At 47.2% G+C, this 19664-nt stretch overlaps 1 protein-coding gene across 1 annotated transcript; it reads right to left on the bottom strand.

Moving 5' to 3' along the window:
* Positions 1 to 404: 404 nt before the first annotated feature.
* Positions 405 to 18440, bottom strand: TMEM61 (transmembrane protein 61). The gene is made up of 3 exons (XM_006133486.5): positions 18130 to 18440; positions 8772 to 9136; positions 405 to 1797 (listed from the first exon to the last, which is right to left on the bottom strand). Exons 2-3 carry the CDS (start codon positions 9119 to 9121, stop codon positions 1512 to 1514), a joined length of 636 nt encoding a protein of 211 aa, XP_006133548.2. The 5' UTR covers positions 9122 to 9136; positions 18130 to 18440; the 3' UTR covers positions 405 to 1511.
* Between the last annotated feature and the right edge of the window lie 1224 nt (positions 18441 to 19664).

Below are 19664 nucleotides of genomic sequence, written 5' to 3'. Positions count from 1 at the left end.
TACACTACCCCGCTAGTTCGAACTAGCAGGGTAATGTAGGCATACCGCACTTGCAAATGAAGCCCAGGATTTGAATTTCCCGGTCTTCATTTGCATAAGCGGGGAGCCGCCATTTTTAAAACCCCGCTGGTTCGAACCCCGTGCAGCGCGGCTACACGGGGCACGAACTAGGTAGTTCGAACTAGGTTTCCTAGTTCGAACTACCGTTACTCCTTGTGAAATGAGGAGTAACGGTAGTTCGAACTAGGAAGCCTAGTTCGAACTACCTAGTTCGTGCCCCATGTAGCCGCGCTGCACAGGGTTCGAACCAGCGGGGTTTTAAAAATGGCGGCTCCCCGCTTATGCAAATGAAGCCCGGGAAATTTAAATCCCGGGCTTCATTTGCAAGTGCGGTATGCCTACATTACCCTCCTAGTTCGAACTAGGAGGGTAGTGTAGACATACCCTGTGTTATTTACCAGAACAACCCTGCTGCCTAGTGACTATAGGAAACAGGGTTGACAGAATTGCCGGGCCCCTGGGCAAGCAGGGGGTGGGGCCTGGCTCCACTCTCCCAGAAGGGGTGGGGCCTCAGAAGAAAGGGGCAGGGCTAGGGGCAGCCAGCCCTCAGTGCTGTCCGGAGCACACTGCACTGCACTCGTGCCTCTCCAGCCGGCGCTCAGAGCTACCCAGAGCACACAGCGCGCCAGTAGAAACTAAAGGGCCCAGCGCTTCAACCATCACCGCTCCTGCAGTAGTGGCGGCTGGGAACCCTGGGCCCTTTTCAGTCACCGGGCCCTGGGGCAGCTGCCTCCTTCCTCCCGCTCCTGTCAGCAAGCCTGATGGGAAACACTGTCAAAAGTACATTCAGCACATAGAAAAAGAAACTGTTGATTTGGAGGAGTCTCAGGTTTGGAGTGCTCAACCTGAGGCTCTTTCAGAGCCTGTTTCTCAAAAGGTGGATGCTCTGTGCTTTCTGAAAATCAGATCCCTTTCAGGTATATCCAGTCACTCAAACATCACTAAGCACTTCTGAAAACTTTAGCCAGTGTCATTGAATAGCAATGTGGCTTAGCCTCCTTAGTGACTAAATCATTTCTTGAAATGGCGTTTGGGCACCTAAATCACTAGGCTTTTGTGAAAAAGCTAAGATGCTGGATTTGGCTGGTTCTCTCTGGTAAAGATTTCCTCCATGCAAGTCAATGTACTCAGAATAAATATTATCTTCTCTATCCTGCTACCTGTCAAACATTTGCAATCATCAGTGATTTTATTAAAAATTCAGAGGCTTTAAAACATACTGATTATCCACACAACTCAGAAATTGGCAGCATTGAGATTATCTGGATTTACTGTAATTATTCTGGATTGATGCCTAGAAATGACAAAAAAGCTATTTTGATCTTAAAAGCTGATCTATGTTTCCCTTCTCACTTCATGATCATTACTTTAGAGAAGGAAAGGGCAGGCTCTAAAGCAAACAAAGAAGGCAGCAATCTATAGAGTCCAAAGCATTGCATGTGGTCTGTAAATCATACACCACGTACACTGATGTCTTCGTAGCTAGGAGGGGGTGTGGCACTGGGCTCACCCTGTGACTCTGTTTCCCTCCTGGATGACGTGGTCCTGAGCAGCATGCTGTCTGAGGAGCTGCGTCTACGGCTCCCTGGCCATGTGTCATCCTCATCCAAGTCTTCATATAGAGGGGGTGTATTCTCCTCCTTCCCACCACAAGGCGGTATATAACCAACGGGACTTTGAGCAGGCCTGCAGTTCAGGGCTTCTTCATAGGTGGGGATAGCATTGGAATCCCAGGCACTGAAACAAACAGCAAAGCAAAACTACATCAAGCGGAACCAAATCAAATGCATCCCTCTGTAAAACTGGATGTATAATGAAGTACAGGGACTAGGTAAAAGTAGCTATTGCATTAGCTAGTAGTGGCTCCAAAACTCCTGGCTGTCTAATAGAGACGTCTGAATATGACCAGGTTCACTTTCTTTAAAGAGGTGTGGGGGGGGAGACGACACTTATCACTCTTCTACCGCAAAGGTGAGCAACCTGCGGCCTGAGGGCTGCATGCAGCCCATCAGGCTTCTATAAGTGGCCCATGAGGCATTTTGCCCCCGCGCAGCGTTGCCAGATTCTGCTGGTTTCCAATGACATCATTTTTTCCTGTCAGTATTAACAAAGTGACACTCCTCTAAACCAACGGCACCTGAAGTGAGGTGTGTGCTGATTGCACACAACATTGACTGTAAAAGCCAGATGCACCTTCTGCATGCAAAGTGCTGCTACAGTCCAATTAGCACCCCTTGCCCCAAATTCTAGTTACTCAAGCACAGTTAACAAAATACCCTATCCTGGGAGACAATCTTGCAGTCCACTGAGCTGGAGGAGGGCCACTCATGCGGCCCACTCACTAGCCTAGATTGCCTGTCACTGTTCGACTGGGCCCCTGGTGCTAGTGACTTCTCCTTCATTCCAGCTGCTAAGCATTGTGTTAAAGACCAGCTACGCTATTTTCTAATGTAAACAACTGCTGTGGTCATCACATGGAAGTCAAGGAAGGGGAGGTGTTTCAAGAGAAATGTTCTGTATGAAAGTGTGATCTACTTTAACAAAAGATGTTGGAGAAACCCCATCTGCGGCGACTAAAGACACTGATGTGAAGGTAATTTTGGTCTGTCGCCACTCTGTGCCATGTGGTTATAACTGCGTGTTGAAAGATGACAAACTGATAATACATTACAGTGTCTACCTCTACTGTATGTTTGGGCACCCTAAAGTGTGGACCTCTCCTAATCTGACATGATCATGCAGATGATTTTCAGGAGACCTGTATAGATACTATAGCTTCAAGCTTCCTTCTCTCCCTCTCCTTCAAACTGCCCATTGGCATGTACATGAGCTGTGATGTCTAGAGGAATTCATCCAGCCAGTGATGCCTACATTTTGTCACAGCTGGAGTTAGCCAACTTTATGTCTTTTATAAACATCTCTGTGTAGTGTAGAACCAAAGACCGCAATGAAGATCCAAGATCTGATTGTGCTAATACACTAACAACAGTACAAACGTGCTGCTAGATTCATTCCTGCTTGGATATAGTTTGAAACAGGAATCAAGAAAGGAGAATGGCAAATGAAAGGAGGAAAAATGGAGGGAAGGGACGATGAGGGTACCAAAAGCAATCAAGGGTAGATAAGTTACTGCTGGGGAGACTAGGGCTGTCCGAGTGCCTTTCAGGTCCTGTTGGGAGTCTCTGGGTACTACCAAAAGGCAAATACATAACACTGTTATTATCATTATTATTTACTATTAATAGTGTCCACAGTTAATCGTTAACTAATCAGCAGTGGGGAGAACCTGGGAAAAACGCAATGTTTGTGCCTTTCGACTCTGAATAAACACAGGCTGTGTACGGGGAAACATTTGCACGACCTGTAATCTTCTCACTTTCCCTTTCCTTGAAGAGAAGATTAAGAAAGGTGTAAGGCTGTGACCACAGCCCTCTCAGTTAAACCTCTAATGGGACCTGGCTTGAGACTTGATGTTTGTATCGCATGGCTAGGACATGGCAACGATGTGCTGAAATTAACACGCACACACGCTGCAGAAATCCTGTCGAAACATTGAGCCTTGCTCCTTCCTGAGCCTGTTGTACCCAAGGAAGCCAAAAGCTTGGGACTGGATGTTCTAGCAAGGCGGACATGGGTTATCACAGGAGACTCTCGTCCTTCAAATGGAACACAATGAAGTCTATACGAGAGATGCTGATTCACCAACTTGCCGCTGGGCAAGTAGTCCTACTCTGCCCTGCCAGTGGGTCTCAGTCCCGCCCTAGTGCAAACACTGTCAGAGCTGCTCTCTGTTATAGGAGTGCGCTGTAAGGGGAAGGTTTGCATAGAGGTACACAGTTGATAGATAAGGTGGTAGTAGCAGGTGAGGCTCAGAAATTTTGCTTGTACAATTCCAAGCACAATGGGAACCTGGTCCACGATGAGGGCTCCTAGACTCTATGCTCAGAATTTGCCCAACAGGCTTATGGTGAGAAACTGGCCTTTTTTTAAACAAAAGAGAAAAAAAGTTTGAAAACCAATAAGTTGCCCCAGGTCAGTTTTGGGATGGTCAATGGGAACTGGGTGGGAAAATTCCAAGCACACATTGGTTCACTGGAATTTTCTGATTTGTGGAAAACAAAACATCTCACAGAGAAGCTCGCTTCTGCTGGAACCTAGGCAGGGGTCTGAATGAAACCTACCTGGCTCCTGCCAGCTCACCCATCCAGCTCCCGAGTAGCCCACCTGCCTCAGAAATGGGGAGCCCAGAGCTCCCTGGGTCTATGGCTCCAGGGCAGTGGACCTGCCAGTTGGCCCTAGAAAAGGGACCACCAGGGATTCCAGGGTCCCCGGCAGACTGCCCCGGAGTTGGAACTCTGTTCCCTTTAGTAGAGAATTTGGAGGGGGGAAGTGTTCAAATCAGAACAAAACCAGCATTTCAAAAATACTGAAATCCTCCAGGGAACACAGTGACCTTTCCCTACCCTGCTCGGTTCAAAGGGTTCCAATGCAAAAGCCAACCCAGCTGCTGCAGCGGAATGAGCTCGTTCCGAATGGCAGTGCTCCCTTTGCTAGCCCGTGGGTGTGTGGTGAACCCAGTGCTGGGCTAAACACCTCCAAATCATGGGGGCAGTAGCACAGGGGAAGGACCAAAATTAGTGAGCCAGACCTCAGCTCGTGTGCATTGGCATAGTACCATACTAATTCCTGACTGGCCACAGATTTTAAACAGCTTCCCAAAAAGTCTCTGAATGAGACGGAGCCTGTAATTTATGCCTCAAGAGAGAATTTTTACAGTAAGTGCCTATGTTCCTTTTAGACTTATTTTTCCCATAGGTTGATTTGTAGATGAGACAAGGACTTTCTCGCGATACAAAACAGCACTTCTGAGGACTTTTTTTCCCTTCAAGATTTTTTTTGAAATAAAAAACTTACCTGAAGCCACCTTAAGAGACAGAGAGCATGAGTGCTAATGGGAAAATGGGTTTGATCCAGAGCTGGAAACAAGTCCCAGAGATTCAAACCAGATGAAGAGCCTGGTTCAAAGCCCACTAAGGTCAGTGAAACAATTCCCACTGATTTTGATGGGCTTTGTGGCACTCCCTAAATGTTCATTTTGGAGTGCTAGGGAATCTGTCCCAAAGCCCATCAAAGTCAGTGGGAATCTTTCTGCTGACCTCAGTGAGCTTTGGATCAGGCCCATTTCTATTCCACTTAAGCAGTTAGTTGTGATGGTTTTTTATTATTAATTATTATTTTACCCTGTGCCCAATATAAATTGGTTCTATTTAAAATGACTGAGATTAGTGGTATGGACTGCCAGGTCAGGGGAAAATACTGCCACGTGCTTTGGCGAGATACGGACAACTTCCTGAAATGGCCTTCTGCACATGGTGATACAATCAATGCATAGGCAGGCAGAGCCAGTTGGCCTGAAGGTTTGCTTACATCATAAGCAGAGTTGAGACTCACTGGCATGGTGCCTCCTGCTGGTGATACTGGGAATTAGCTCAATCAGCCATCCTCAGTCTCGCACCTGCCACTGGGGCTGACAGTATCCAATGTCTAGCTCCTCACCTCAGGGGCAAGCTGCAGTGTGCCAAGGCCACACTCCAATGGTGCAAGAAGGAAGGGAGAGACCCAAACCCGTACACTACTCTGGGTCCTGGCCCAGGGAGCCTCAGGCGGCAGCCTTGCCCTGCCTTACTTCACTCCCCCTTTTACTGCTCACAGTGTTCCCTGGGCCACTTTCCCATGTCCCTTCCTGGCCCTTGTATCAAGCCTGGGAGGTATCAGGCTGAAGTCTCTTTCCTGCTCAGCACTGCTCTTCCCAGGTTCTTCTCCCTCACTGGGAGCCAGTTCTGCACCCTTGCTGGTCAGGACCTAACTGCACTCTGCTCTGCTGACCAGCTGTTTATAACAGGGCCACACCAACAAGCCACCCTCTGATTGGCCAGGGCTGTGCACAGGCTCAGCCTACTTCAACCCCTTCTGGCCAGTGCAGGGCAGCTGCTCCACTATATCCAGTAATTTCTATTGTATTGAAAGGCCACATGCACCTGGTGATGGTACATGCCTGGAAATCAACATCTGCTACAGTCAGTGGTAGCACTGGTAGGGATATGAATGTTTAGCCAGTTAACCAGAAAGCTTCATTCTTAAGGAGGTTTACTAGTTAAGGTTAACTGCCACAGGCAGAGAGGAGCTCACTATGGACAGGGGATGCTCCTGCATGGATGCCGGAGGAGCCCCTGCCTGCAGTGGGGGGAAGAGGGAGCACTCCAGCCCAGCGGCACTCCACCCCCTATTCTCCCCCCCTTTAACTGGTTAACCAGTTTAAAAATATGTTTAACCAGTTAGCCAACAGAGCAGGATTTTACATCCCTAGTCAGTGGTTCACTTTCAGCCTTGCCCTAAAGTTTAGGAAGGAAGAACTAGGGTTAGATGAAGGAACAGGCTCACAACTAAGCAACAACTAAGCAATGAACCAGACTCCAAGGGGATTTGGAAGAGGCTCACTCACTGATACACACCAGCTGAAAAAGCTGCGGCAAAAGTCGTTCCTACAGCAATCCCTTTCCTCCCACACACAATGCAGGATGATCAGGTTGAAAGACACAAATCGGTTTGTCCAGACCTAATATTTATGCCATTCCATTGTTCCTCAAGCACAGCTGTTGAGTCTCACGACTCTTCCAAGCAGCTTGCAGAGCTGTACCTGTCACAGTAACGAAGCACAGGCAAGCGAAACAAGAATCGTTCTGCCCAGCCATGGGGTTCAATTGCACAGATTCTTGCAGAAGAATTTGTGCTTTGTGGTCTTCAGCTCGTGGGGTCATGATACAAAAACTGAAACCTGTCAACGAGACAGTCAGCCTGGAAGTTGTTCCTTCCGGGGTAAAAACAATCACAGCCACATTTCCTGATGACACAATCAGTGGAGCAAGAGAAAACATGCACCTGGACAGAGTCAAATCGCAAAGCAACCTGTGGGAAACAAAGCACTTGCGGCTACAGGGAATTACAATCATGAGTAATTGATGTCATGAGTCCTACACCTATGAAAAGGAAATATACTGCAGACACAAAGTGGCCAATGGGAAATAAATCTCAGCAGCAGCATCCATCACAACAAAGTGAGCTTATTTCTACCGTGTTTTAACACAGTCCTAATATTATCTGTTAAAATAACCAAGAACTAGAATTGTCAGAGAGAAAATATGGAACTGGGATAGAGAGATGTCTTCTTAATGGTAGTCATCTCATAGTGGCCCACAGCGGGGAAAAGTTATGTATAAGGCAGGGCTGGGCAAAATACGGCCCGGGGGCCAGATCCAGCCCACGAAGCCACCGGATCCAGTCTGTGGACACAGCAAGAAGCCTCAGGCAGACTCCCTGCTTGCCCCATGTGCACTCCCACTGCTCAGAAAAGCTGCTGCTGTAGCTATTTCTCTATGAGCCTGGGGGAGGGGGGAGTGGTACTTCTCGTGCTGCTCCCACCCCCAGCACAATCCCATTGGCCAATTTCAGCCAATGGGAACTGTCTGTTTGAAGAATAGACAGCGCACGAAGCATCCCTATCCCCTCTCCTCAGACTTTTATTCACCAACGCACATGGCCCCTGCAGCCTGTGCGGGGGCAGGGCAGTCGGGGAAGCTGCCTGAGAACCCTGCTGGGCTGCTGGCCAAGAGTCACCCAGGTAAGTCTCCTGGTCAGAGCCTGCCTCTGACACCTCAGTCCCTCTCTCCCCTAACCCTGTGCCCCCTCATTCCTGCCCTGCTACCCCACATAAGCCAAACCCTCTGTTCCCCTACTGAGCCCTTACCCTCTCCCATACCCTGCACCCCAATCCCCTGCCCAAGGTCACATCCCAAGCCCCTGCACCTCCTCCTGTGCCCTGTCCCCTGACCCAGGTCATAACTCCCTCTTGTCCTAGGTCACAACCCAAACCCCGGCACCGCAGTCCAGTGCCCCAGGTCACAACCGTCTGCTCCCCTCCTGCTCCTTGATCCCTTATCCCAACTTCCCCTTCTGCTCCTCAATCCTTTATCCCAACTTCCCCTTCTGCTCCTCAATCCTTTATCCCAACTTCCCCTTCTGCACCCAACCCCCAACCCAGACCCCACACCTCCTCCATTAATATCATGGAAGAGTGAGACCCCTAATCATTTTCCAAAATCTTGGAGCGGCTCCCCATCAAAAATTATTACCCACCCCTGGTTTAAGGTATTGCCAACCCCAAATGTTATAAGTTGGGCCCCATAAATCATGTGCTTGGCTTTAAAACCATGAGTTTGGGATTCTTTTATTTGCTTTCTGGTTTCTGAGCCTGTAGAGTTAACTCAGGTCACATTTTCAAGCTTTTCTCTGCAGCAATGAAAGCTAGAAAGCAAACTAGAAAGCTAAAAAGAAAGCAAGAAAGACTTAGAGTCTTTCAGTCTCTTGAGTCCAGCAGTTGGAGCTTTCAGAGAAACAGCAAAAACCCGTGATTAAAAATCCCGATAGTTGGGGTAAGTAGTACTTAATTATTCCCCCCATCCGCTTCATGAGGGAGGTTGTTTGATCAGTGCTTTGAACATAGAAAATCCAATATAAACACTCAGCTTTATCACACAGTAGTTTAATGATATGTTACTTATTGTCTGGCCCTGGATATCCTAAAATTTAATGAAACTTAGTTAAAAGAACTATTCCCTTTTGAGGGAGTCAGCTGTCGCAGACACTGCACTAACCTGTACGTCCTTTTATCAGGAGGTTCCACGGTGAAGTAGTGAAGGTCTCTGGAAAAGTGGTACTGGTAGTGTCGAGACATCCCCCGAGCATTTGCTTTCACCGACCACAAAAGGCCAAAGAGGAGGAGGATGCCACCGATGCCGCAGCAGAAGAAGCTGACAGACCTGAGTAGTGCATTCGAGGAGGTGGAGTTCGGCACCACTTTGGCTTCTCCATGGGGCACAGCCATAGCATCGCTATTAGACGTGGGTCCCACCTCTCCGTCACTCCACCAGGCAAAACAAAGCGTTCCTGTCACCAGCAAGATAGCTCCCGTGATGGTCACTCCGTAGCGGAAAGACGCAGCCATTCTACAGCCAGAGGCCTACATATCAAACAAGTGAAAGGCAAAGGAGACAGGGCCTTCATGAGACTGAAATAAAGGAAAGGGACTGAGCTGGCAGGGAGGCTGTCATGGCTTCCAGAAGGCAGGACCTTCCAAATGGGACAGTTGTCAAACACTTTGTGGCATAAAGACCTCAGTTTCCTTTTAAATTGCTTATAATGAGCTAACCTCTGCTCTCACATATGCAGTTCCCACCATTTCAAAGGGGAATTGCACATGTGTCTGAGGAGGGAATTTGGCCCTGTGAGCCTAAAAGTAAAGAGAGCTACAGCTTTTGGCCTTTAAACCTTCAGCGACCTTATACATATCTTTGCAGTCTTTAAAAAAAAGTCCCAACATCCACATCCAGGCTAGATGAAAACCCAGAATTGGTGTCTAAGTCAGCTCCAAAGGCTTGCATGTTTTTTTGTCTTTCAATTTCACTCCCGACTTGAAAGAATGCCAGATTGTTTTATGGTCAAAGCTCTTTCTAAAATGTTAGGCGAAAGGACATAAACCTTAGCTGCCATCGTTTCCAAATCAGATACCATTATTACATGTTTACTCACGGGAGTGGTGACTGTAAAACATTGACTTGATGACAGGTATCCGGACCAAAGCAGAACTAGATACAGACTGGCTCTCAGAAACTAGTTCTATTGCAGAAAGTTAGAAAACTAAGACGTCTGTATATCTACATGTATTTACCCCAGTGTAATTCATTTAGCTCCAGTGGAATAAACCAGGAAGATATACAAAGCAATACATGTTCTGGGTAGAGACCAGAAACAAGCTGCTGGAGCTTGCATCTGGGACATTGGTTGGATCCAGTCTGGGGTGGCTAGCCCAAGCTCACCCAGTGTCAAAATGCTATTCTTAGCAAGCTAACTCCAGATGAACTACCAGGCTGCAGGGTAGATATACCCTTGGTCTCCAGCACCTGGCAATTGTAGAGTTCCTATCAAAGACTGAGACCAGAGCTAGGATTTTTATAGGAGTCAATAAGCAACCACCTTGGGAGTCAGGGATTTGTCAGCTGGGCATAAAATAAGCCCCTTTGGAGGGCAAACGGATCATTGCTTTTCCCATGCACGCCTCAATAAGTTGGATTCCAATTCTGTAGTAAGGTCCCCGGCCTCTAATCCTCTGTCCATGCATCTGACTAAGGCCACGTCTTCACTAAATGGAAGAGCGACGCTGCCGTGATTGATCTTCCGGAGTTCAATTTAGCAAGTCTAATTAAGACTTGCTAAATCGAACTCAGAGGGTGCCCCCGCTGGCAGCCAATACTCCTGCTTCTGTGAGGAGTAAGGGAAGCCGTTGGGAGCATTTGCTCCCATTTGCCTCCCATTGGGGGGACGGCGGGGAAACTCGAAACAAAGTATGTCGACTCCAGCTACGTAATTAACTTAGTTAGAGTTGCATACCTTGATTCCAGGGCCGTAACAAGGGCAAGAAGAGTAAGGCACTTGCCTCGGGCGCATAGCTGAGGGGGCGCAGAAGAATAATATAGAAAACTAATTATATTAAGACAGCTACTTATTTTAAGACAGTGCCGTTTCCCTCCCTTGCCCATTAGCATCGGCTGGCCTGCAGTTTACATGTCAGGCTGCATGTTGCCGCTCCGCAATCCAACAGTCACCAGCCCTGGTGGCCGCCCAGTGCGTCAGCTGCTTCCAAGTGGCATGGGAGGCCGGGCACCTTGGGGTGCCCTAGCACAGTGTCCAGGCACGGGGCGCAGGGCTGGGGGAGAAGGGGCTCAATTACCCTGTATAGGGGCAGGGGGTGAAGTGAGGGTGTCACACTGGGAGCCAGGACTCCTGGGTCTTGTCTCACCTCTTCCAGGGAAGTGGTTCTAGGTCTTGGGGGTATGGAATTAGAGCAGGGGGTCTGGGAGCTACGATCCCTGGGTTCTATGGGTCCAAGCCCTTAGCCTGTTGGAGTCATGGTTTCCCCTCCAAAAACTGGAGCCCATGCTGCTTAGCCGCCTATGCCAAGTGCTTTGAATGTGCTAAACAAATCAAGGGGACCAGGCAGTGACTGTGTCTTCTTGTGAAAGACATTTTAATAAACTAAAATTAATTAAGAACAACCTTCAAGCATCCATAGGTCAGGAGAGATTCTCAAATATGTCCATCTTATCAATAGAACATGAGGTAGCGAATAATATTAATTTAAACACAATTATTGATGAGTTTGCCTTATTAAAAGCATGCAAAGTACAATTATAAACAAATACCTAATAGTACCTGACATGGTGATATATTATAATTATATGTATATACAGTAAAACGCCAATCGTCCGGCATCCAGTTGTCCGGCACTCCCGATAGTCTGGCACCAACTGGAACCCGGAAGTGCTCTGGCAGCCGTTTCAAGAAGCTGTTAGTCAATTACAGTACCGCTGGGTGGATCCGCAGGTGACAGGCTCGCAATTTATCTTTCTTCTACTGCCTCCGGCGGGGGCAGGGCATACGGGGGGAGCAGGGAATGAGTGGATCTGGAGTTCATTCACTTGCTCTTTTGATCCTGGACTATCGGGAGTCCAGCAGGGACAAGGAGGGGTGAAGATCTCTTGCCAGTTTCAGCAGCAGCCTGTCACCAGCGGATCCACCCGTTCCCTGCCGACCCCCGATTTCCCCCCACGCCACCCCGGAGACAGTAGAGGAAAGATAAATTGCGTGCCTGTCACTTGTGGATCCACTGGGCAGTACTGTAATTGACTAACAACTTCTTGAAGCAGCTGCTTGCCTCTCACCCCCTCTCTGCTGCCACTTTGCCTCCCTGCAGAACAGCGCTGGGTTCGCCCCTCACCGCGCCGTTCCCCACCGAGCCTCCGCCTCCGCCTCCACCCCTGCCCCTCCCCCGCTGGACACAGTAAGGGTCCTAGCAGACCCATCACAGCCTCCCATCGGAGTACCTCCCGATAGTCCAGCATATCCGATAATCTGGCACCACCTGGGTCCCAAAAGTGCTGGATTATCGGAAGTCCACTGTATGTATTAACTGATTGTTTATGCAGATATCATAACTAGAATAAATAAATGTATTATTAATAATGTATTTTCCCTTTCTCTACAAAATTACTATGAATATATACACATGAAGGGGCGCAATTTTATATTTTTGCCTCAGGCGCAAAATTAGCTAGTTACGGCACTGCTTGAGCCTACCTTCCCTTTTAGTAGAGACCTGGCCTAAGTGGCTTTTACCCACAAAAGCTTATGCCCAAATAAATCTATTAGTCTTTAAGGTGCTACAGGACCACTCGTTTAATTTTCTGGACGTTTCATTTAAATAAGAAAATAGACATTTATTCTGAAATTAAATGCAATGTAATGCATTTTAAATGCAATTTTCTCTCTCCTGCCATCTGAGTTTGTGATATTGCACATGTGTTGCGGTGCATCTTTGCATGGTAAAAGGTGTTGGGGGTGAGGGGAGAAGTTTGGTAGCTAGATATGGGATTCTGGGAGCTACTGGCATTTGAGGGTTAAAGAATAAGATGGATACTTCTGCTGAAATGATCAGCAGCTTTAATATTTGTGCTGTCATTAGGGTTCAGAATCAAAACACATTGACCTGAATGAAGAAACTCACATCACATAGAGCTGTTGTTTTCTGCAGATATATGGAGGCTTCAGATATCAGTGAACCTGGGTAAACTTTAAAACCAGAGGGTCAGAAGCAATATTGTTCAGACTGAAAAGGTAGGTTATGGAGTTCAGTCTTGTGTCATGGTGTGGACTGTGTGGCTATGAAACTGTGGGATCCATGAAGCCCTTGTTATGTAGACTGGAATTTTAATAGCTTTTGGCAGCTTGTTCAGATTACGTGTATTTTGTTAATTATGAATTTTTTTCCCCTCTGTAAAATATGACATTAGCTGGGAGACGACCAAGAAAAAACTGCCTATACAAGTAAACTGTACATCGATGGGGACTTTGAATAAAGACAGGTGTACTATTTTTTCTGCTTCAATTAAGCCACACTATGACTGATCATTTCTGCTGAATCAAGGCCAGTTTAATAAATTGATGCTGCTCTTAAAAATCCCCTGGTGACGGTAGAGACATTTGAGAATATAGCCAGATAAATAATCCTTTATACATCAAACTTGGCTGACCAGATTCCATCCCATTTTACATGTTTTAACTCCCAGCATGAGTTTCTACAGGTGCCTTCAAGGACTCTTTTGGGATATTCCACCCAAACTGAGATAAGGCAAAGCACAGAAGATGGATGATAACTTGCATTTTTGCTGAGTGGAATTTCTCACTGAAATGTCACAAGGTCGAAACAACTCTTAATATTCTGTGGAAAAAATGGGAAAAGGGTATTTATTTTAAGTCAAGGCTGGATTCTCATTCTCTGCTGTCTTCCCCACTATGACAAGTCCCAACATGCAAACAACAGGTATTCTTCTCAGGAGTTTCAAAGGCAATCTCTTGACTTCTAGGGGGTTTTGCCTGCTCTTGCTGCAAATTCCAGCCCTGCAGTGGCCAGAGCTCACTGTAGTTTCTCAGGAACCCTCTGAGAAGAGGTGCAGGGCTTCACCCATCAGGTAAACCTGGCTGAGAGCAACTTTTCTTTGGAGTGTCATGAGATGCTGTGGTCATAGCTCCATTTCCCCCAACCCTCCACAGACTGTTCCACCTGCTATCCTTGGTCTTTGGTGACCCTTAGACATCAACATCATTAGAAACAATGGTGCAAAAAGATGGCTGAGTGCAAATGACTTTGGCTGGACCTGCACTGAGGTGACAGAGGAATGAGATGAGAGAATAATGGAACTTGGTGCCAGAGCACAAAGAGAATGACATGACAAGAGATCTGAACCAGGCATCAGGACTAGAGAGGGAACAAATATAGTAGAGAGGAGACAGTGCTGTCATCAGAATTGAGGCTGATGGGACTGGTGTTTGTGTGTGAAAGGCCCTGGAGGAACTAGGGCACTGTGCGACCACAAAAGTGGGAGAGGCCTCAGACTACCTCTGCTGTGCTATCTCGTCATAGTCTTTTCTCGGCGAGTTATGATCCTAGGACAAGGGCAATACACAGAGAGAGACGTGCAGAGAGGAAGGAGGTTAAAGCACTGCACTGAAACCCAGGAGAACCGCATTCAATTTCTGGCTCTGCCACAGACTTGGTGTGTGGCCAGAGGCAAGTTACTTCATCCCTGTGTCTCTGGTCCCCATCTGTGAAATGGACAAAATATTTCTTTGTTTTGATTGCAGGAGAGGGATTGTCTCTTCTTATGTCTGTATACAATGCCTGTCATGGGGACTCTGATCTTTACAAGGCACTGTAATGCTAAATACATAACGATAGTGCATATGCTCATAGTAAAAAGAATGTGGAGGAAACAGTATGGAAGAGTATGGATGATATGAATAGTTCAGCAGCTTTCTGTGAGTGGTGAGATTGCCCTTTACTGTATTTTTGCTGCAGTAATATTAATTTATCTTCCTTTTCCATGTTACAAATTAGCTTTAAAATCATCTTCAAAACTGAGTAGCCAGATGAATCTATTTATTCCCAATCTGTAACCCAGACGCTGTAGTTCAGTCAAAAGCTCCAGTACATGTCCAGAAGTTCAAGATCAGTTCAGCATTGTCAAGGCTGCAGCTACTTATCAGAGGAGCCAACTCAATGGAAATCTGAATGACTTTGTCATGAAAGAAATGCTATGTGATCTGATCCACATTTAATGAAAAGAGATGATAAGATATGAGATTTATTAAAGTCACCAGGAGCCTGGCTGACTCAGAGGGCTGATAACGTGATGCATCTTTCAGCTTGAGGTCATGGATTCAGATCCACCTCAGGTTTACACTAGACCAATATTACCATGCAATAGCAGGTTAGTGGCCATTGCAAAATGAATTAGTGTTTCCTATGCATAAGTAGACAGGTCTCCATATTGGAATTAGTACCATGATCAGCAACCCAAGCAGAGAAACTAGATGTTGAATTCACTGGAGAAGGAGTCTGAACTTTACTAGGGAGGTGACCAATGCTCCCTCTAATTTTTCCCCATCTATGTGCAGTATAAATTTTGTTATGCGCACAGAGGAATGTGCTGATGTGCACCACCAATAGAAACACATGTTGTTGCCTGTGGGTGCTCTGCTAATCAACTGGGAGGCATTTGAATCTCAAGCACACAGTTTACAGGGAACCCCAGAGGTGACCCCTGCAGTGCATCCTGAGAATACATAAGCAGGGTAGCATGAAGAAGTTTACCCATGTGCTGTCTTTGAAATGTGGTTCGTCATCAGTTGCTCCAGCATTTTTTCTGAGCATTAAATTCTCCTGACATTTTTTTCAAACAAATGAAGTAATAATCCCTGAAGAAAAATGATTTGTTTATGGAAATATTAGCAACAAGCCTGACACCAAAGTCCTGGATCTAAATACAGTACTCCCAAATGTAGTGGAGTTTGGATGCCAATTCAAAATGCAGCCCTCTATTTGTACAGTCAAATCCATCCCACCCATGGAATTTCTGCTGCATGTAGAATTCCAACTGGACATCTCAAATTGCGGGAGCAGGAGCGTTTTGAATGTCAGACCCTTTTCAGACATCTCCAATATTGGATGGCCCTTCAAGCCCCCACTTCCTCTCAAAAGCACTGAAGAGTTTGCTTTCTTCTCCCAGTTAGGAGACGTTTCAACTGACTTTCATAGGCAAAGACCATTTAGGATATTTGTGCATTCAGGGCATCAAATAACATAGCTGCCAAAGTATTTAAAATTAAAGGCCTTGACCCTGCAACTGCAGCATTGCCAACTGTTGAGATTTCCTCACAAGTCTAGTACACGTTTTTGTTAAAGGCCCAGCTCCTGGAATCAGGTGATCTCATGACAATCTGTTTCCATTTAATGAAAAATGAATGCCTGCATGGTTGGGGAAAAAAGTTTGTACACATGACCTAAGTGCACTCTAAGGCCAACACATGCTTTTTGGGAGCCTGGCTCAGGATTCTGGGCTGTTTAGAGTTGACAGTTCTGCAATCAGCTTTGGATGGGTAGATTCCTGCCCCCTGGACTGCCCTCATCGCTCTCCAGGGTAGGACAAAGATACAGGGCCCTAAACAGTATAAAGTTAATTTGAACAGGTCCCACCTGCATCCCCTACAATTTATTTTGGAACTGGACATTTAATACCCCATTCATCTGAAGCAGTGGGTTGCACCCACAAAAGCTTATGATACCATCTACATGTTTTGCTAGTCTTTATGGTGCTGCTAGACCATTTGTTGTTTTTTAAGTTTGAACAGGTGAGGTTTATCTTAAATCCAGTAGATGCCTGTTCGTTATTTTGCATGCAAACAACCCCGAGAGCACTTTTCAGTTCTGCCTTCCAGAATGGTTGCGTGGGGGAGCTTAAGAGCTGAAGGGAGTCGCGGTGCCTGTGAAGTGTGATAGATTGACAGCTCCGAAGAATAAAGTCCTCTCTTGACATAATAGGTGCAGCCCAGGCAGTGACAGCGCAAGCATCCCTCACCCACCCAGCATGCCTCAGCCTGGATCGGAGAGATTGATTTTTCCCACATGCCAGGTTCCTGCTCGACACCCCGCCTTTGTTCACATCACCACGCACATTTTTTTTACTGCACCTACAGCAATAAAACACTCAGAATAAGCTTTTAAACCTCTTTTTAAAGGCTTCTCAAACCTTTAATGTGTAAGCTGAAGGAGAAAGCGGAAAGAAGCAGGGGAAAGAGGAAAAGGACTTTATCCCTCTCTGTGGACATGGCTAAAACCGTATCTTCAGCAACTCTAATTCTCCCCCGGTTCGCATATTTCCAAAAGCAAAAGACACACACTACTGCTCTTCAGAATGTACCCAAATGAATTGTGTCAGGTACGATCAAACAGATTTCCAAGAAAAGGCTGCACTGACAGCACTCCTCCTCCCACCAAAGACGGCTAATTACTCATTTCAAGTACTGTCACCCAGCCAATGAGACACTTGGATCTCTTGTTCCCCCATCCACCCACGTCCTTTCCTATATTAATCTGATAAAAGAAAACCCTTTGACCTGATACTAAACAATCCTTATGGGAGGGGGGATGTATCTGTATGTTGCATATACAACTGTAATTACTTTATATGTTTCCACTATGATGCTTAAAACTGCATCCCCCCCCCCATACTGTTATGCAGATGATGATTCATGCGATCTACTGTTAGAAAAAAAACATCTTAGAGACACAGGAGACAGAATGAGTTTTGAATTTCCCACATATCAAGACAAAGTATGAATCCATCTGCACAGCCAGTCTCCCCACTCTGGATACGTGATACTTTTAATATGCACAGATACATTAGCAGGAATACATGTCAGAAAACAAAGTAGGCTGAGAAGTTTGAAGTTTTAAAGAAGGTTCCATTTAGCTTAGATTGGAAAGAGAGAGAGAGAGAGAGATTTCAGTGCAAAACAAAATCAAAATACCAGATTAGTTTTTAACATAACATTCAAGTAACTCCGCTACTATATTAACCTCCCACCTGTGGGCTAGATATGAGAGCACAGCCCTGATGGCAGAGCTGCTAGATGGAAGCACTTGTGCAATGGGATATGCAACCACATCTGCAAAGTATTACTGATTTTATGTGTATGGGGGAGGGAGTAAAGAAGAATGTGAAGAGTTCAGTACCCAGTGCACCTAAAAATTCAGGGACCTACCGGAAACTGTGGACCATGGTCTTTTGGAAAGTGGTACCACATAAATGACTGGTGAGAGAATTATGCAACATGCCAGGTTCTGATTAGCAGAGGCAGGGCATTGCGCCTAACTCAGCCCATAGGGATCACAAGACTCCTTTTTAAAAAGTTTTATATTAAGCAACCCCAGTAACAGGAGGATACATCCCATTCCCCCCGAGTGGCTAACTTCATGGTGCAAAGTCATTAACAAGCGCAGCCGCTCCCAGCCCTTCCTACCTACAGCGGGGAGGCAAAGCAGGGGGCATACTCACGCACCTCGCAGCCTCAGAAATCCCCCATCCGCTCAGCTGACCGACGGAGGGCATGGAGAGCAGGCAACGAAGCTCTTCTAGCGGCAGCGGCCAGCGCGCCGGTGGCTAACGGGTCTGCTCCGGGAATGCTAGACAGGTCCCAGCCAGACTCTCCAGGCTCCAAGAAAACTTCGGCGGCAGCAGCGCCCCCCAGCGGAGAAGAGGGAGGTTCCCACGGAGCTAGTGCAAAGAAAATTGACCAAACAGCAACAGCAGCTGCTGTAATCTCAGTCACAAGCGATGCTGCTGCTGCGCACGAGCCTTCCTGCAAACCCCGCTCCCCCCCCCCCCAGCTCTGCCACTGATGCTCTCTTGGAAAGTCTGTTCCCACGGACTCGCCAGACTTGCACAAGGCACCCCTCCCGCGGGAAACCCGCCTGCTAGACACGCTTTGCCACCCAGGACAAAACAATCCGCCCAGAGTCTCGGTCTGTGGGCAGCAGGGCGTAACGAGAAACTGCCTCCCTCCGCCCCCCAAAAGACGCGACAGATGTTTCACCGGAGTCCCCGTTCCCCTCCCTTCGGCGTGTTGAAACCGGCCTGTTGCCAAAGCGGGCTCTTCCATGCCGCGGCTGATTCACCTCCCCGGCCCATCCCGCTGGGCGCGCAAGGCATAAAGCGGAGCGATGGCAGGACACGCTCCGTTTTCATTTCAAAACAAGCCACGGTGGCCCTCTGGGTTGCAGTAAGGAAGCAGGAGCTCCAAAGCCAGAAGGCCAGTACAAAGCTCGCCCCCTCCCCACCCAACTGGGTTATTTTTATAATCTGATTGAAAGCCAATCTCGTGGGGCTGCAGGAAAGGCACTGGCTCAGCTCTCTGAGCACACTCCAGCCAAAAAGAAGCATGGCAGCAGCAGCGAAGCAGTGCAGAGGCTGAGGCTAGCTGAGAAAGGGTGGCTAGGGCACATGGCTGGGCAGGGAGAGAGCTGCATTTCCTCTCTGTGCTCTGCCATAAGCCTACCATGTGCTCTGGACAAGTCCCTTAGCCTCTGTGTACAGGTTGAACCTCTCTGGTCTGGAAACATCCTGGTCTGGCATGATTTTGGTGAGCCAGATGTCCACTTTTCATGGGTGTGGCCAAGTTTCCCGTGGTCCCATACAGTTTTTTTACAGCCCCCAGCCCTGGCTCTTAGTGTCTGGTGCTGTTATTTATCTCTAATTTACCCCTACAAGTCTTCTAAGCACCCAGTAAGCAGTGGAAGTGTGGGTAATGCTACTAGACAATATTGACTCCTCCCCCTCCCTTCAGCAGTTCTCTGGTTTGGAACTGGTCAGATGCTGAAGGTTCTGGACTAAAGAGGTTCAACTCAGTTCCCTGTGTAGAGGAAGATTAAGTGCATTTCCTTGCCTGCCTCACAGTGGTGCTGTGGCACTAAAGATTGTGAGGTTCAGCTGTTGTAGTAATGGGGGGAGCACCTAAAAACCTGAGATTTATAATCTGTCCATTCATCCTTATGGGATCATGCTCCTTAACGGAGGTGGTCATTCAACGGCTCTTGT

The sequence above is a fragment of the Pelodiscus sinensis genome, chromosome 9 (assembly GCF_052426305.1).
Source record: "Pelodiscus sinensis isolate ZL-2025 chromosome 9, ASM5242630v1, whole genome shotgun sequence".
NCBI lineage: Eukaryota > Metazoa > Chordata > Testudines > Trionychidae > Pelodiscus > Pelodiscus sinensis.
Note: the sequence above shows the minus strand (reverse complement) of the source record. Positions and strands in the feature narration are given on the sequence as shown.

What these genes read in the sequence shown, in the direction of transcription:
- TMEM61 (XM_006133486.5), bottom strand. Translation starts at nt 9,121, where the DNA reads ATGGCTGCGTCTTTCCGCTACGGAGTGACCATCACGGGAGCTATCTTG. An exon ending in CCTGATAAAAGGACGTACAG is followed by an intron (nt 1,798 to 8,771) that starts GTTAGTGCAGTG and finishes TGTTTGTTTCAG; the next exon opens with TGCCTGGGATTCCAATGCTA.